This window comes from Festucalex cinctus, chromosome 14 (genome assembly GCF_051991245.1).
Source record: "Festucalex cinctus isolate MCC-2025b chromosome 14, RoL_Fcin_1.0, whole genome shotgun sequence".
NCBI classification, from domain to species: Eukaryota; Metazoa; Chordata; class Actinopteri; order Syngnathiformes; family Syngnathidae; genus Festucalex; species Festucalex cinctus.
The window spans coordinates 11,277,536-11,294,689 of NC_135424.1; the positions used below are offsets into that span (position 1 = coordinate 11,277,536).

The window sequence follows — 17,154 nt, forward strand, 5'->3', positions numbered from 1 at the left end:
TTGTCTCTACATCGCATGTGCTTTTGAATGCAATGATCAGTTTAAAAGTTTGCCGGGCCCGTCATAAGGGGGAGTCGCTGCGCTGATACTGTGTGGCATTTAATAACTGAGTCGTTCCATTGTATTACAGGAGGGGGCGCTGAGACAGCCCTATTTGTTGCCACAATCCACTCAAATGCTATCATGCCTAGCATCTGCATTAAAATTCTTGTAAAGCATTTTTTTTTATCTCCATTTTTCAAATTCAGCATTTGTTGTATAACCAAGCAACAAAATGAATTGTCAAAATAATATAAGATTTTTTTTTAAATAAGTATTGGCGAGTACCAATAATGGCCTTGTTTCAAGATATCTATATAACTCATGACGGTATCAGGAACTAGAAATAAGAACGGAAAATTTCCATTAACTTCATGCAATTTTAAGGAAACATGCTATATTAAGATATTTTGGTCTTTCTTTAGCTTTATCTGGCATCGTTTTGGAGGGAAATCTTATGTTGCAAAAGTACTAGTGGTACCGATATCGGTGACTACTCAAGAGTTGAGTACTCACACAGTGTCTGGCATCAGTTTTTAAAAAAAAAAAAAAAAAAAAGTGGAAACAAACATCGTCAATTAAAATAACTAAATGTAATCAATTAAATTAAAGCTGTAGTGATCATTAGAAATTAACAATTGCTTTTTTTTAAAATAAATAAATACAACTAAATGAAATTAAAATTTCAAGTTCTCAGAAAGTTGGAGTGTTAAATGGGAAATGTTTGCTCAATTTGCAAATTAAATGTTCAAGCATGACTATTAATCTAATATTGTTTTTAATATATTTTTTAAGCCTTTAAAAGTTTTTAATATTATCATTGTTTAATGTGTATTTATTGAGCCTGTCCACTGATTGGTGCATTAAGATGCTTACCAAAAGTGGAAAAAGATGATTGCCCATGGGTGTTGGAACAATGACTTTTTGACAAGGAAAGTATCTCTTGCTCCGGCTCAGTAGTGCCTTCTTTGGCCTATTCATTGCACAAAGCTGCTTAAACTCGTTTAAGCGCATTAGCATTTGGCTGCCAGGTGACCATATTGACCCTGCATTTGGATTGCCTAAATGAGTGAAAGATGGAGTATTTGTGAGGGATTTACAAATGTGCATTTGTGGTTCGACTGAGGCAGATATTGGCGGAATGGAGGTGATGCTGTGGGCAAGTTGTTCCTCTTCTCAGTATTTGGGGTCATCTGTTGTGCCAATCGGGTCATTTCTTCATGGCCTAAACTGCGCTGATTTGGGACGTTTGAGTTCAAAGGGCCTTTTCTGTTCGCTTTATTGGCTTGACCCGATTATCTAATCTGTGCTTTGAATTTCAATCAGCTCATCCAGTGTCTGCTGTGTGGTATGGGAACCACTAGCTCAGGGATTACCTCATTCAACTGTCTTCAAACACAGATGGTCAAATGTTGAACTAATTGTTAGAAGAGTCCACGGAGGGGAATTTAACCATATACACAGTCCTTGGGGTCAGTACATTGGTCCCGTCAAAAAGAAGGGACAGTGAGGTGATCATATGTGGGAAGCTTCTTAAAAATCAGTCAAAGGCTTCCTCATTGCAGTAATTGTTTGTTACTGGACCACAAAGGTTTCTGAGGAAACTACAGCATGTGCCGTTTGGTTGATATGACAGTTACAGCATTTTATCTTTACAGTAGTTGTTCATATTAACACCAAGCATATTTCTTCCTTTTTTCACCTTCAGACGCTGTGTTCCACCGCCACCATGCAAACAGTAAGAACCACGGACACCAATGAAGTCGACAAGCTAATATTTAGAGAAAGTGATAATGACAGAAAGGTAAGCCAGGTGGTATAATTTGTCATAATGTCGACCTCAATCAACATTGATTTTCTAATCCATGAAAATAACTATTAGTGAAATTCAACAGAAATTTCCATGTTTACATACCCAACTGCAATAAAAATAAATCATTTTAAATCAAACTTAATTAGCAAAACAAACACTGTTTTTCATTGCCCTGTAATAGGCAGTATGTTAAATGTCCACAATTATTTCGGTTTAACATGCAGCGTGATTTGATATTATAGACACGTGTCGAATTAACTGCTTAACACTGCAGCACAGCGCCGTTCAATTAGCGCTCTAATTACAAAGTGCTCTTCCCATTAGCGATGGTATTAATCAGAGGTCCATCTCTCTCTTGCCGCCCATTCAGGTCGTCCTTCAGCTTGAAAAGAAGCTTTTTAGTTATGTCAACCAAGACGTTTTCCGGGAAAACAATGGGACCTCGGTAAGTCACTGGAATGCCTCCTAACCTTTTGTATATTCATCCACTCTCAGTGGAAAAGCTCAGCTTTGTGTTTGTCAACATTAGGTTAGTTAGCACATCAATAGATGTTCAATAACTCGGTTAAGGTACCTGCTGTGTTGTATTTTCTTGAGGTTCTCAAAAATAAAGTTTTCTTGTGAAAAAAAAAAATCAAATCTAGTCCTTTTGACTGATAACTTTAGACCATTACCAGCCACATTGACTGGTGGTCAAAAAAGTTTATTTAGAGCCCTGATTGTAATCCCTTCATACTGTGTCACACAAAAAAAAAGAAAGTGGTTGTCTGAAGATGTGCAACATGAGTTCACATGTATAACGGAACTTATGGTGTTCCACAGGGTTCAATTCTGGGGACTCTGCTGTTTCATTTAAATATTCTGCCCCTGGGTTCCATCTTAAGAAAACAGCAGAGATTGTTTTGAAGTGCTCTTTCACTTTAGAGTTGAGTTGAGTTGTGATGGGAGCCAGCATCCTAACTGAGCAATTTTAGTCCAGCACAACGAGTCATCTAGCAAAACTAAAGCAACAATTCATTAAACTGCATGGAGCGTATGCTACTGAATTTGACCAAACTACCACCAACTATTTCCTGCAAATTAGGTTTGGAATGATCAATTTTTTTTGAAGGGGCAGAATATGTATTTAGATTCCATTAGGTTGTCCAAGTGTATACATTAAAAATGTACTGTGGATTACATACTGTATGTAATGCAGTTAAATCCATCCATTTTCTTGACCGCTTATTCCTCACAAGGGTCGCGGGGGCTGCTGGCGCCTATCTCAGCTAGCTCTGGGCAGTAGGCGGGGGACACCCTGGACTGGTTGCCAACCAATCGCAGGGCACACAGAGACGAACAACCATCCACACTCACACGCACACCTTGGGACAATTCGGAGCGCCCAATTAACCTGCCATGCATGTCTTTGGAATGTGGGAGGAGACCGGAGTACCCGGAGAAGACCCACGCGGGCACGGGGAGAACATGCAAACTCCACCCAGGAAGGTCCGAGCCTGGACTCGAACCGGAGGCAGTTAAATCAAATTTGCTAAAAAAAAATTTTAAAAAAGGCAACAAAATGAATGTAAAATATGCACACTAAGCAGAATAAAGAGATTTTTTTTTGTGCATATTATATAGCCAGGAGAAACAATTCAATTTGTATATGAAACGTAGCTGGATAACTGGAGCCTACTCTTCCCTCCTCCTTTTTGGCCAAGTCAGGCATGATAGATGACATAGTTGGCGCTTCCGAGATAATCTGATGGTCTAGTTAAACACCCCATGCTATGATCCTTATAAAACAAACTACCTTTCGAAATGGATAAATATCCCTCCTCGAGTTGGAAAGGGGAAGAAAAAAAAAATCATTGCACCCTTCATCAACTGTAAGACTTGTACCGGCTTGACAGAAATTTAATTCGAAGCAGCTCTTGAAAATAATTATTGTATTTTGAGAGGAGTAATCATTGGCTGGGACATGATTGAATGTGTCCATGCCTATTGACTTTTGCTATGATTAATAGGTTTGTTTAGTCGATATTCCCATCGAAATTGTATAATTAATTATCCCCGGCGCTGTCACGGCGGGACGATGGAGCGCCCTGATGAGTATTTGGGAAGATTAAATTTTCCGGGCTCTTGTGGCGTCAAGGGGCACGAACGGGGCTCTGCTCCAGTGGAGAGATGGAAGCGTGTGTGTTTTTCATGCTTTGCTCATCCGCACACGTGCAGTCTCCACGTAGTTTCTACACACGAGCACAGGGCTGCTCATTGATTGTGTTTCAGTATCTCTTTATTGTAACTTTATCAGTGTAGCGACGGCAGATGGTCGGCTAAGAGAGGAGGTGGTGTGTGTGTGTGTGTGTGTGTGTGTGTGTGTGTGTATGTGTTAGTGCTAGTAAGTGATGAACCTCGCTGTCTGACCTGCCTCTCTTTTTCATGCTGCCAGCATTGCTTGCAATATTACTCTAAAACCCAGAGTTTCCTTTCAAATGATACGTTAAAAGAATAATTATTGAAGGGGGAAAAACATTCTCCACATATTTGGCCTGACAGAATTCCAATTTGGCAATAGAGTATGGAGGACCAAAATTGCCAAAATTAAAAATAAATAAAAGAAAAAAATAAATAAAATAAATATAAATGAAAATAAAAACAACAATATACATCCATAAATAAAGTAAAAATAAATACTAAAATAAAAAAATGAGATTCAAAAAATATAAATAAAAATATAATATAATATAATAATAATATAAAATAATATAAAAATAAATGTCGAAATAAATGCAAAAATAAATATAGAAATAGAATTATATATTAATCAAAAAAATAAAAACACTCTGCTCTCAGCCTCTCACATTTATTTATTTCATGCTGGAGATGTTCCGTCAGGTCCAAATGTTAATCAAATGAGGGGGCGGTCCTAAGCGTGTCTTGGGTTGGACTAGAGTGAGCGGGTCAGCGAACAAGGAAGTCTTGCCGGCTTGAATGGAGATCTCCAGCAATGGACGACTATTTTGTCCACTGTCGCCACAACTTGCAACTTACAACTTGAGTTGCTCGACAACAAGTCAGGGTGACCCACTCACTCGACCATTGAAAAGCAGTTTGCAACTGCAAAGCCCAACCCAAGAAACGCTTAGGACCGCCCCCTCATTTGAATGACATTTCGTCCCAACAGAGCATGAAATAAATAAATGTGAGAGCAGAGCGTTTTTGATTGTTTCATTTTATTACTTGTTTATTTTTGTATTTATTTCAACATTTTTATATTTTTTTTAATCTCGTTTTTATTTGTTTTTTATTTTTACTTGTATTTATTTATTTATTTATGGATATATATTTCTTATTTTTGATGTATATTTATTTTTAAATTATATTTTTATATTAGTTTTGATTTTCACTTTTATTCATGTGTTTATTTATATAGTCATTTATTTATTTTTAATTTTGGCAGTTTTGCTCCTCCATAAAAGAGAAGGTATGCTAAATGAAAGCTGACTGAGTGGAATCATTTTTTTCTTTGTATGTACAACATGCCTGATGTACTTTAATCTGATCTTCAAGATTTGAAAAGTTCCCCAAAGGTATTTCTTTGCGTGCATTAACCCAAATTGTGGAATTGCTGTCCTTTTCCTGTCATGCGACTAACTTCTTTACCGCATAATTCACTTAACATGGAAATGAAAGTTCAGCAGTGCATTTCAGCTTTGTTTGGTCCGGTCTTCTCCTGGTACCAATCGGCCACCTCTCTGTCAGGCAGTTTATTGCTTTTCCACACCAAATAATGAAGGTCCAATAAAAAGAAGGAAAAATATTGCTCTTGCAATGAAAGCCAAGTATGAGGTGTAAAAATCAAATTAAATGACCTTTCACCCCAACATTTATTGATGGCTTTTAACGGCAGCAGGTGTTGTCACAGAGGATATTTGACAAGATTTAAATCAAAGCACAATTACAGGTGGTGGACAAGTCACCAGTGAGCCGAGAGGGACAGTTGGGGGCCGAACACCTCATATTCCCTGTTTTTTTACCCCTCAACTTCCGGCCTCAACCATCACCACCTCTCTGATTTAGGATCAGATTTTTCATCCAAGCAAAGTCAGAAATTCCAACTCTTGACAGGGTACTTTTTACCCAGACACTTCTTCATCTTCCCCCTGTGTGATATTGTACTGCATCATCTCGCATCACCTCCTCCACAACTCCCAAGGTCATTTCTGGTTGACAAACTACTGTTGGCTTTATAATGTCAAGAGGCCTTGAACCAATATAAGCTGATTTTTAAACCACTCACCCGCCACAGCAGCAGAGCATTATGCTTAATTGACCTCGGATTAAATGTAGTGTGAAATTCTGGCATGCAGTCTTGTCCGTTCACCTGAATGAATTACTCAACATTCACTTAGAACCGATCGCAAGCACACACGGCCATATGCTACTCATCTGCTGGATCAACTCTTCCACCCACTTAAAGTATTTGTATTATACCCCATTTCCCTCAATCAGTGTCCATCCCTCAATCTCATATTTGATTGATATACAGTATGTATAATGTAACGACAGTATGTAAATACACTGTGCTAAAGAAATCTAAAATAATGCTTTTTATTTTTGTTTTTATTTGACCTTTTTCCAAAATGTTTTCTTTTGCTTCACTACTATGCATAATTTCAATGTATTAAATTGACTTACACAACCCAAAATGAGGTATGCAGTGTGTAAAATTTAGCACCATTTAGTGGTAAACTAATAATTCATTCATTTTAAAAACCCACTGTTGAGTTCAATAATATGCAAAAACATATGCTTTATCACATCAAAAAAAAGTATGTTTTTATCTGTTTCTGTTTTGCAGTAATTAGCACTAGAATATAGTTAAGTTTCATAATTATTCACAAATCTGCTTAGAACTGGGGAAATCAGCTTGTTTTCAACATGGCCCTTGCTGATCTCTTATACTCTGCTGCCACCTGCTGGCCGTTTTTTACTACCATTGCTTCACCTGTTCTCTGCAGTTGAGGGGCTGCATCAAAGCCTTCTGTAAGCTCTAGCATAGAAAAACGTATAAATACGTCTTTGGGACACTTAAAAAAATTAAAATAGAACATATTTATATGTTTTTGGAAGCAAATTAGTTAAGTTGGTTCAACAATTCCCTTTTCAGAAAGCAGGACTGTTATGTTCCATGAAACACACATGCTCCCCTGTGTATGCTAATGCTAGCTTGCAGCCACAACTGTTCCTGTCATAGAGGAAATAAGATGCCAGCCATGCATCTCCATTGTACAGCAAAAAAAGTAAAGTTTGCATCATATTAAGTATTTTGGGTGAAATGTGTCGTAACTTTCGGACTCTACTGCTAATACTGGTTAGCCGTGATACTGCATTACCAACAATGCTTCTTTTTACATCACAGACAGGCACACAGAGAGACCAGAGAAAAACAAAGCACCAAATAAATAAATAAATACCTCATCAACTAATTGCCAACAATTTTGATGTTCTAATCATGGCTGCGCTACTGACCAACACCCCAATTTTCAGAAAATATTTTTTCAATCTGGCAGTTACATCATTACTAAATGTTACGAGCTCATATAAGGATAATAGTGTGTGCCGCCAAATTTTGATTGTGTTTTGACACCCGCACGCGCACTGGATGGATGGCGGGACAGTCTGGACAGTGGAGCGTGGGGTTGCATCCCATGCTCCGCCATCCCTCATCCACACTGTGTGAGTCTCTCCTATGACCCCGGCAGTGTGAGTTTGATGAATGCGGCGCATCTGCCCTCTTGAACCGCCGGGACTCCGACTGGGAGGCCCCCGCTGGCTGCAAGTAATGGCCACTGTTCTACATGGCTGACACATAATCACAAATACGAACACTGAAAGCCGCCGCCGAGACGTCAAGACTTGCGCTTCCGTGTCAACTTGACAATGATTTGAACTTTACGCACAGTCATAGGCGGACAACGGGAATTGGTCAGGCTAGGCAATAGTTACACTCTCATATTTCAAGTCTTGCCCCCCCCGAATATAACGCAAGTCATCTCTTTCATCATGTACACGTCAACGTAGCGCCATATGTAATACACCAATGTAATGTCATTAATGTCCACTTGCCTGTTCAGTTTCTGTCAAATGTTTCTCATCTCATGATCTTCAGACAGTAATTGTTCCCCACTCTGAAAAATGTACTACAGCCCGTTTTACAATCGAAACGAACTGTCCCCGATTCAAACTGACGTTTCCCAATCAGAAAGGAAAAGTGAGGCCCTGCAAAGGGTTGCTAAGAGAACATCGCTGTCAGTCTCTCATGGAGGCAGTCATGCAGGTGCCATATCTACCTGTTCATCTCCCAGATAATTAATGTATACAAGAAGCCACTAATTGCACTTTTCACTAATGATTTATGGCTTTTGTGAAAGGGGGTAAATTGGGGGACGTGTGTGTGTACACTCTAGCGAGCGAGTACAGCTGGGTGAGGAGACATGATTAATGAAGAGCGTATAGATGGACTGGCACTGTGGCGAGAGAACCCCCTTGTCGGACACATGCACGCACACAAACACGCTTGAACAAAGTTGTCATTGGCTGACAATTTTTTTTCATTCATGTTTAGATTTTTGTTATTATTGTTGTTTATGGTTATTATTATTATTTACGTTGGCCATATTGACTAGTACTACTAGGCCAAGGCAAGTTTATGTAGCACCATTCATACATCAAGCAATTCAAAGTGCTTTACAGCAGCCGTGTCCAAACTATGGCCCGGGGGCCATTTGTGGCCCTCTGTCGCACCTTTTTTTTTTTTTTTTTTTTTTTAACACTAGTGCACTTATTTTATAACATTTATGAAGGTTTGAACATTGAGAATGCTTAAATAAGAGAGAAATGTGAGACAATGTAAATGCCTGAATATGAAAAGTGTATAAACTGTGTGGTGAGGAGTTTTATAGCCTTAAAACATTTAATAATAAATGTAAAACATAAAGATAACTACTTTGCGGATTTCACTTATTGTGTGTATTTTTTTTAACCTAACCCCAGCGAAAAACAAGGGAACACACTACCTGTTTTTATTTATTTATTTATGTATTTATTTTATTTAATACCAGACACTACATTTTTTTTATTATTATTATTATTATTTTATAATGACTCATAAATAATGATTACGACAAAAAATAATTTACTTAATAATTTACTTTGTGAAGTGTATGTCAAAATTCCGGTTATTGATGAATTAAGATCCTGAAGTAAACACTGCTTTAAAAATTGTCATCTTATTACAGGCTGTTGTTGTTTTGGTTCTGAACGTGGAAATCATGAAAACATGCAAAACTATTTAACTTATCACCTTTAAGAGAGAGTTTAAATCTAAGAAAGAAAAAAACACAAAAATGCTAAAATAACTGTAAAACATAATTGCTTCATTGAATGGTTTTAGCATATTTAATAAAGTTGTAGAATATCAGTCACCCTTGCATCTTTTGATGTATTTTTTGTCAGCAGCCCTCGGATTATAAACGCTTGCTTAAAGGGGAAAGAACTCAAAAATGTTCTTTACAAAATATGTTCTATGCAGCCCTGCTAGTCAAAACACGGTATTCTGATTAATATTGTTTTTGTGGAATATGAGTTAAGCAGCAAAATCCATCACATTTTGCCACTGATTGAGAGTCTGTCGCAATCTGTCAGCCCCGCACTCGTGCCCCGCACTCGTGCCCCGTGCGATAGCCTCCATGTCCCAGTGACCCCACTCGGGATAAGCCATAGTGATAATGGATGGATAGTCATCAATCAAAGTCGTCACCACTGGATTTTCTTGTTATTGAGTAGTTTGTGTCATTGCAGCTCTTCTATCAGAAAAGCTGTCAAAGATCAAATGTAAGTTGTCACTGCCTGTCTGTTTGTGAACACCCACCAGGTTTCCAAAAGGCAAACTGCAAGTCTTAATATTGTTACATACAATACACTATCGTTGTATTATTGACGTCCACGTTTTGAGTAGCTTATTGCACAGCTACCCATTGCTCTAATGAAGAGCAAATGTAATTGAACTTTTGTTGATGCTGGTCTCTCACTTTCATTTGTTGCTTTTTTTTTCTCCACAGCTTTTAGAGTACGACAAAGAACTGTCAGTGTTCAAGGATCAACTGCATGAATTGGAAATATCTTTCCCACCCAGGTATGGATCAACACACACATGCTGGATATTCCTTCAGTACAGTACTGTACTGCTGCTTTTGCTTTAAAAAAATAAAATCAGTTTAGGAATTTTGCCCTGTACACACATTTTCAAGAAAATGTATTTGATGCCACTATTTTTATTCAGTTCAAAATCACACTAAATCAAACATTTAACAAACAAACAATAAAGCTCATGATAAGTCAGATATGTAAGAGAAGACATAGGGCATGATTATTTCTTTTTTTTTTTTTTTTGGTTTGGTTTTCTTTACATATGGCAGATTTTTTTTCACGAAAAAAAAAAAAAATTGCCAGTTTTTCATTAAAGCTTGAAGAATAGCCCAAGAAAGAAGATTAACTTACAGCGTGGATCCAGATAAATATGCGGAGGCAATGATTTACTTTGTTTTAATCAGTTTTGTTTTTAATTTGTTGACTTGTGAAAAATGCAATTTCTCACTGCATGTATCTCGGATTCACAAACATTTCTGTTACAAATAATTTGTGAAACCTAAAGCGTGACATTCTACTTATTAAGTTGTTTCTAAGTGATTCATATTGAGCAAAACTAAATACACAAAACACACAAAAAAAACTAATACTTAAAATACAAATACTTAATAATAAATTCTTGCTACACTTTGTATACTTTGTGTCCAATGTGTTGTTACTGAGACTTATGTCCTGTAGTGAAATAGTGCCTTTAATGACTATTTGGATTTTATCCTCAGTGAATTACCATTCATCTGTATACTTAAAAAGTTGATCACCGTAGTCTCATATTGGGCAACAAAGTATGTAATTTATCTTTTTTTTTCTGAAATGGTTTCATCCAAGGTCTGTCTCAATTGACCTAAAACTGTTTCAATGTGTGTGCATGTCTGAATTTGTGTGAAATCTTTTTTTTATGGGATTAATATTCTGCCTCAGCGGGACCTGGAGCATGCGGCCGGTCTCCTCTCTTCTTTCCTCAAACAAATGCATTTGCAATTAGCCCTTTCAGAGGAGAAGGGAGGGCAAACACGCTGTCGGCGTGGAAATATGTTTCGGGAGCAGCGCGTTAATGGCGCTTGACCTTTGCCGTTGGTTGTGACTCAATCAGTGCAGATAATGAAACGCTGTAATCAAACAATAATTACTTGATAAACTGCTCGGGTGGCAGGCGAAGGGCTACGGGGATTTTAGAGCGAGCGAGAGAGAGAGAGAGAGAGAGAGAGAGAGAGAGAGATCTTGAAATAGTTATCAAAGCGCATGTGTTGCATGAAGTGCTGTGCTGAATTTCATATTGAGTTCCAGTGTGCGTATGAGACGCAGTAGGTGTGCGTGTGTCAAGGTTCTGCCGGTCCCTGTTTTTTAAATGACTGTGTCTTAATCAGGGGCCACATTTACATCACTTTGCATAAGTGACATATGGATTTATTGTCCTTTTATACCGGATGACATTTGCACCTCTCCATATAATACTTAATCATCTTTCCAGAGGGAGGCATGACTGTGCCGCCGTGTTGGAATACAAATGATTTCCTCACACTTGAGGTGATGATGAATCAAATAGATGAAACCCAGGAGCAGCACATGAAATTTGATTTGATCTACTCGGTGTGTGTAACAAACCACATCATTGTCAACCCCGTAATGGGTCGCAGTGGCCTAGTTAAACTTAAACAGTCCCCTCCTCCCATTTCTATTACACGCACACACTCATCATCGCACGTTGTGGAGCCCCTCCTCCTGTCAGGTCTGCCTTGTGCTTCTTGAGCAATCAAGCCTCAATGATTGTTCTCCATCACATAGTCTGCTCCAGACCAGCCCCTCGCCATCTGTGAAGTAATTACTCTTTTTAGTGGCGGCCATCAGAAGACAACCTCACACTCGCGCGCGGCTCACTTTTGTGCAAATCTATAAATCGATTCTATTCACAAACATTTCATCTGCAAGTGAATTCTGTCTGTTGTGTTGTGCTGTGCTAGGAATCACAAAGTGAGGCGGAAAGATTACACTTACTACACTTACTATAATTGCAATTGGATGTTGTGCTATTTTCTGTTAAGCTTGAAAAATGGCATTTCTGAATATTTTTCAGCTTTTTTCCAGGGTATGACCTGAACCTTTAAACAGCTCTTTTATTGTGGCAATGCTGAAGCATTCCCACATATCTTGTTGTGATTTTTATTCTCCACACTTTTTTTGCCGCCTAACAACTCCCACGTAATACTTCCAATTTACACTGTTCAAATTTCAACTAGCTTCAAAAATTGATGCCTACTGGGGTATATATTAGGGATGTCACAATAATGGCAATATCGTGATATTGTGATATTAAAACTGCCACTATATCGTCGTCGTCATGTTCACAATATTTAAAAGGAACACATCTGTTAAAAAAAAGTCAGGTTGATTTCCATTTGTGCAGTTCTAGTACCCTCTAGTGGCTATTTTATTAGTGCAATTTAATTTTCATTAGGGATGTTTTGGCCTTCTATTTTTAAAATCTATGCTAGTTGTCAGATGAAGGGGAACCTAATTTTTTTGTGAAGCGATCAATGTGTGCTTGCATTAGCAAGTAAGAGCCTCACTGTTGTTATTAGAGATTGTAGGTGGTTTATATGCATTGCTGTTATGTACAAAAGTACAATATTGTGCTTTATTTTAGTATGAGCTCTTTTTTTACAATATTGTGGTCTTTTTTTTTTTAAATATGGCCAACACCCCCACAATATCGTGATAATTATCGTATTGTGACCTTCATATTGTGATATCGTATCGTGATGTTTGGATATTGTTACATCCCTAGTATATATCGTCTGATTACACATTACTTACAGTATTTGCACAATTTAACATTTAATATCAACTTTTCCCCATTCATTTTCAATGGGAAAGATATTGAACTTTTATCACCTTCCGCCCACTTCCATATGTATAACTTGTCATCATTACTAGGTGTCTGATACTGCTTGGTGGCACCAGGAGGTTATAATTTCATAATTTATCCCTCAATTTACTTTATAAGCATTCCACATGCGTTCACATCTTAGCATTCAGCTATTAGCATTCAGCTTTCAGCATTCCCACGCAATTTCTCCAGAAATTGCGCTTAGTCTAGTTTATAATGTAAGTTTGATTCCACCATATGTATTCTCATGTATCGGTTTTCCCTGTGCCTTCCCTGCAGTATTTGTAAACTGATGCACATCTTTTTACTCTCAAAATGTGTCTGTCAAGGTTGCTGCTGACAAGTATAAGTACTTAAGCACAGAGGTGAGGAATTTACCCACGACTTGTCATAGCTGGACTTGGAGCCATTCGGCTGCCATGCAGTGATCAGCCACAGGGCCGCACACATCGACACTTGGAGTGTTACGAGAGAGTACGCCGTGTGGGCCGTATTCTCCAGAATGCGTCAGAGGGAAATGTCGTGCGGCTGCGGGCTTTTCTGGCTGCGCAGATCCTCCCATCGATATAAGTACGGCTTCCAGAAAGCTTTCAAATGTATTCAAGCTGCTGTTTTCATTTCGGGTTTTTTCTTTTTTGTGGGTTTTATTTTTTTGACCAAAATTATTGACCAATCCAAAGTGAAATGATAATCTTTTGGGGATCTCTTAACGACGGATCATTTCGGTACACGGATTCCGCCGATGCCAGTAATATGTATGTGTTTGTTTAAATACTTAATTTCCACAATATTGCATCCAGAAACAATATTGATGAGCAGCCATTTACATTGTGAAAAATGGACTCCCTCTGAATGTGCTCTGTTTTAGGGCGGTGCACGAATCTGTGTTGACTCGAATTGAGTAGCAATTTGACCGTTGAAAATGGAAACTGATTCATTATTTTCCCATTCGAATCATAATGCATCATAACATATTGTTATAGACTAGAACAACAATCCTCTAGAGCCTTCCTCAGTCTTTCCTCTAGTATCTAGAATAACATTTGAATGAGATGTTCCGTCTCCCAGATATAGTTGTGTGGGTAACCTTGACACCGTTCTTGCACGTTTATTCGGGACTCGTTGGTTTACGTGAACGAGAATAGCCAGTGTTGTTTATGGTCCCGAGTCCAGGCACTATGTGCATAATGTATTAAATAAAATTACTTTTATTAGTTCCGCAGTGGGTAAAAGTGATATATCCCTTAAAACATACCACAGCATCATTTATATATAAACTTATTCATGCATTTTGATTGATTTAGAGGAAAGCTTTTAGTATTCTTGTGATCCAATTTATTTGCCCCTTTTTTGCACAAAATCAATGCAAAAATTAAATCGAGAGCCCGGCATCAGGAGGGAATGCAGTGGACAATGAGAACGCAGTCGAAGAATGTATTCTGCCTGTAACATGGTTAGTGGAAATGGGCTTTGAGAAAGATTTTGAATGACATCGACCAACAGCACAACTCTACCATGTGGCAAATGATGAGTGATTTCAGGGAATGAAAATAAAAGTTAAGCCAAGTAAATTGAAACATAGAAAAAGACAGATGATAGCAACGTGACTATTTCCTAATAAGGGAAAAAGCTACTGGAAAGGAATTTCCAATACATAGCAAGTGAAAGAATAAATGTAGTCAAAGTGACACCTCAATAACATAAAACTGAATTAGCGCTTATATTAACACAGACCTTGAAAGTGAATTAAAAAAAAAATAATGTTTTGTGAAAATGATGAAAAATTGAATGGTGTGCAAAGTCACATCACAGTGCATCGGGCTTGTCATCTGGCCTTAAATCAATCATCACTATGTGGCTGAATGTTACTTGAATGCACATCTCCCATTTCCTTCATCATAAATGCTTCATCTGCTAGATGGAAGAACTGAACAGTTTGCTGCCAAGGAAATAACTTTTTGAAAAATTAATGGTCGAAAATGTTTCAGGTTCCTTCAGAACATAAATGTTTGATTGGGGCTTACCTTCAAAAATATTCTCTGCCCTGTCAATTTTCCAAAGCAAGTAATAAATACAGTTGGACTTCTAAGGAACACAATGCATTGTGGGATGTGGGTTGACCTCCGATTTGTTTGGATATTTCATGAAACAAATGATGGAAATCAATCCCTTCCATGGTGAAACTGTACCAACAAAACTGCACAGGCAATGTTTTAAGTAACTAAATTAATAGTAAACTTAGTAACATAAACTTAGACCTTACCCTGACCTGTGCAAAACATGTCCAAAAAACATAAAAGCCAGCCAGCAGCAACCTCCAAGCCTTACAATATCCATTATATATACTGTATGTTTATATTGTGTTTTATAATAATCTTTAACTATATTTATGATTTCATATGTGCTTATAGCTATTAAAGAAAGGCATGGTCAGTCTTTGTTGCCAAAGTGTGCTGGCGTAGTGAGTGTAAATGGTGCAATTGATCATTGCCTCTATGCTCTTCATTTTAAAGCCCGATAATGAGGGAATAACTCGTTGTGGTGAATGGACAGAAAATGTATCCGTTTGACTTCAAGCTATTTCCTGTCATGACTTACATGGAATGATGGGAATGCAGGAGAGGCTGATTGCTTGTGTGTGTGTTTGTCAAGTCTAGACATGGATGGAGAGAAGAGCTGGCCATTGCTCAGGGGTCACAAGGTGAGCTACTAGATGCTTAGTGAGAGTGCCCCTAAAACCAACCTGGCCACGTTAGCTTACTTTTTCCCAAACACTGGAGACGGACAGACGTGTGGTGGTAGACATTATTCCAGGCGGACTCACCCTGCCCTTTTTGAAGTAAGATATGAATAATCGCACGCATGGCCTTCTGCCAATTCCTCAGCTGCTAATAAGTGTGCTAATAAAGAGCCAATTTCCAGAGTAGTGAAGATTTCTTTAAAGTGGCAATTTGCACAAGCTGGTTTTTAACTGAAATATATTAGAGCTGGTCTATATAGTGGACGTTTTTTAAATTGCCTGTAAATGTTCCATAGAAGTGCTGAAGACGGTTGTCTATGAAAACAAAGGACAACAAAGTGCTCATTTACTGCACCACGGTTGAATCAAGCAGTCACGTTGCTTACCAAAGTCTTCATTGACATCATTGCCAATGAAGTGTGTTCAAAATGCATTTTTATTGGACAGTCAGTTAGTGCACAATAATGGAGTGTTTCTTTACAAAATAGCTACAGACCTGGCATCCATATAACAGCATTTATGCAGATCCTTGCGATTGGGTCATCGTTTTGACATCATTGCTTGTATGTGAAACCTTTCACACAAAAAAAGTTTGTCGTCGTGTGAACATGGCACAAGAATGTTTTAGAGCTCAAAGCAATGACTTGCAAAGCTCGTCCCTTGGCTTCTGATCACTGCATCAGTGATGTCATCCACCCTGTGAGTGGATTTGCTTTGTGGGTATGTTTGTCCGTTTGCGCCACTCTTTCTGGTACTTCCAGCGTAAAAGAGGCTTCTTGTTCAATGCCAGCAAGTCATTCTGTCCTGATTCAGAGGCAACCTCTCCATTTATGGAGACACACTAACGTAGTTATACAACAATGTTTAGTTAAGACAGTGCTGTGTGGCTGGTGAAGAAAAACAGCTGATCTACTGAACACGGACATTGTTTACAATCATCTGCACATCCATCATTCTAACTACCAGAGAGCCTGTGAAATTGGTGAGGGACCATTGTCTCGATAATAGCTGAATAATGTCCACTGTCATGTGTCATTGCCCGCGATGATGCCACTGAAGGGAGGGCTTTGTTGAAAACAATCTTTGTCAGAGAGGATTGAATCGAGGCCATCTGTGACTTCTTTCCTCGCTGCGGAGAAACTAAATGCTACACATGTCAGAGCTGAACCCGAGCAAGCTGTGAGCAATGAGCTACTGATGGCATTTTACTCTGTTTGTACTGCACTGTGCCAATGTTGTGCCTGTGAGCCTCCCAGCTCGACAAACCGAAGCAAACACGCTGCTTTATTGATAGCATTTGGCTGATCTTTTGTGCGCCTGCTAGGATATGTATGTTGTGTTGTGTTTTTCCCGGCCTCCCCTGACAACGCAAACAAACATTGCAACCTAGGCCGCGAGTCGTTTGACGTTTTCGCCGATAGGAGCCCTTCAAATATCGACATCATCCCATGATGCCTTTCTCTGCCCTTGAACTGGCAATAA

The 17,154-nt window shown here is 38.5% G+C and overlaps 1 protein-coding gene across 2 annotated transcripts in view; it reads left to right on the plus strand.

Moving 5' to 3' along the window:
• inpp5a (inositol polyphosphate-5-phosphatase A) overlaps positions 1 to 17,154 on the plus strand; it is a 121,781-nt gene that overhangs the window by 90,902 nt on the left and 13,725 nt on the right. For both annotated transcript variants that reach the window (XM_077495776.1, XM_077495775.1), the window contains exons 10-12: positions 1,748 to 1,843; positions 2,223 to 2,297; positions 9,961 to 10,034. In XM_077495776.1, coding sequence (XP_077351902.1) covers positions 1,748 to 1,843; positions 2,223 to 2,297; positions 9,961 to 10,034 — 245 coding nt within the window. The remainder of the gene's footprint in view (positions 1 to 1,747; positions 1,844 to 2,222; positions 2,298 to 9,960; positions 10,035 to 17,154) is intronic.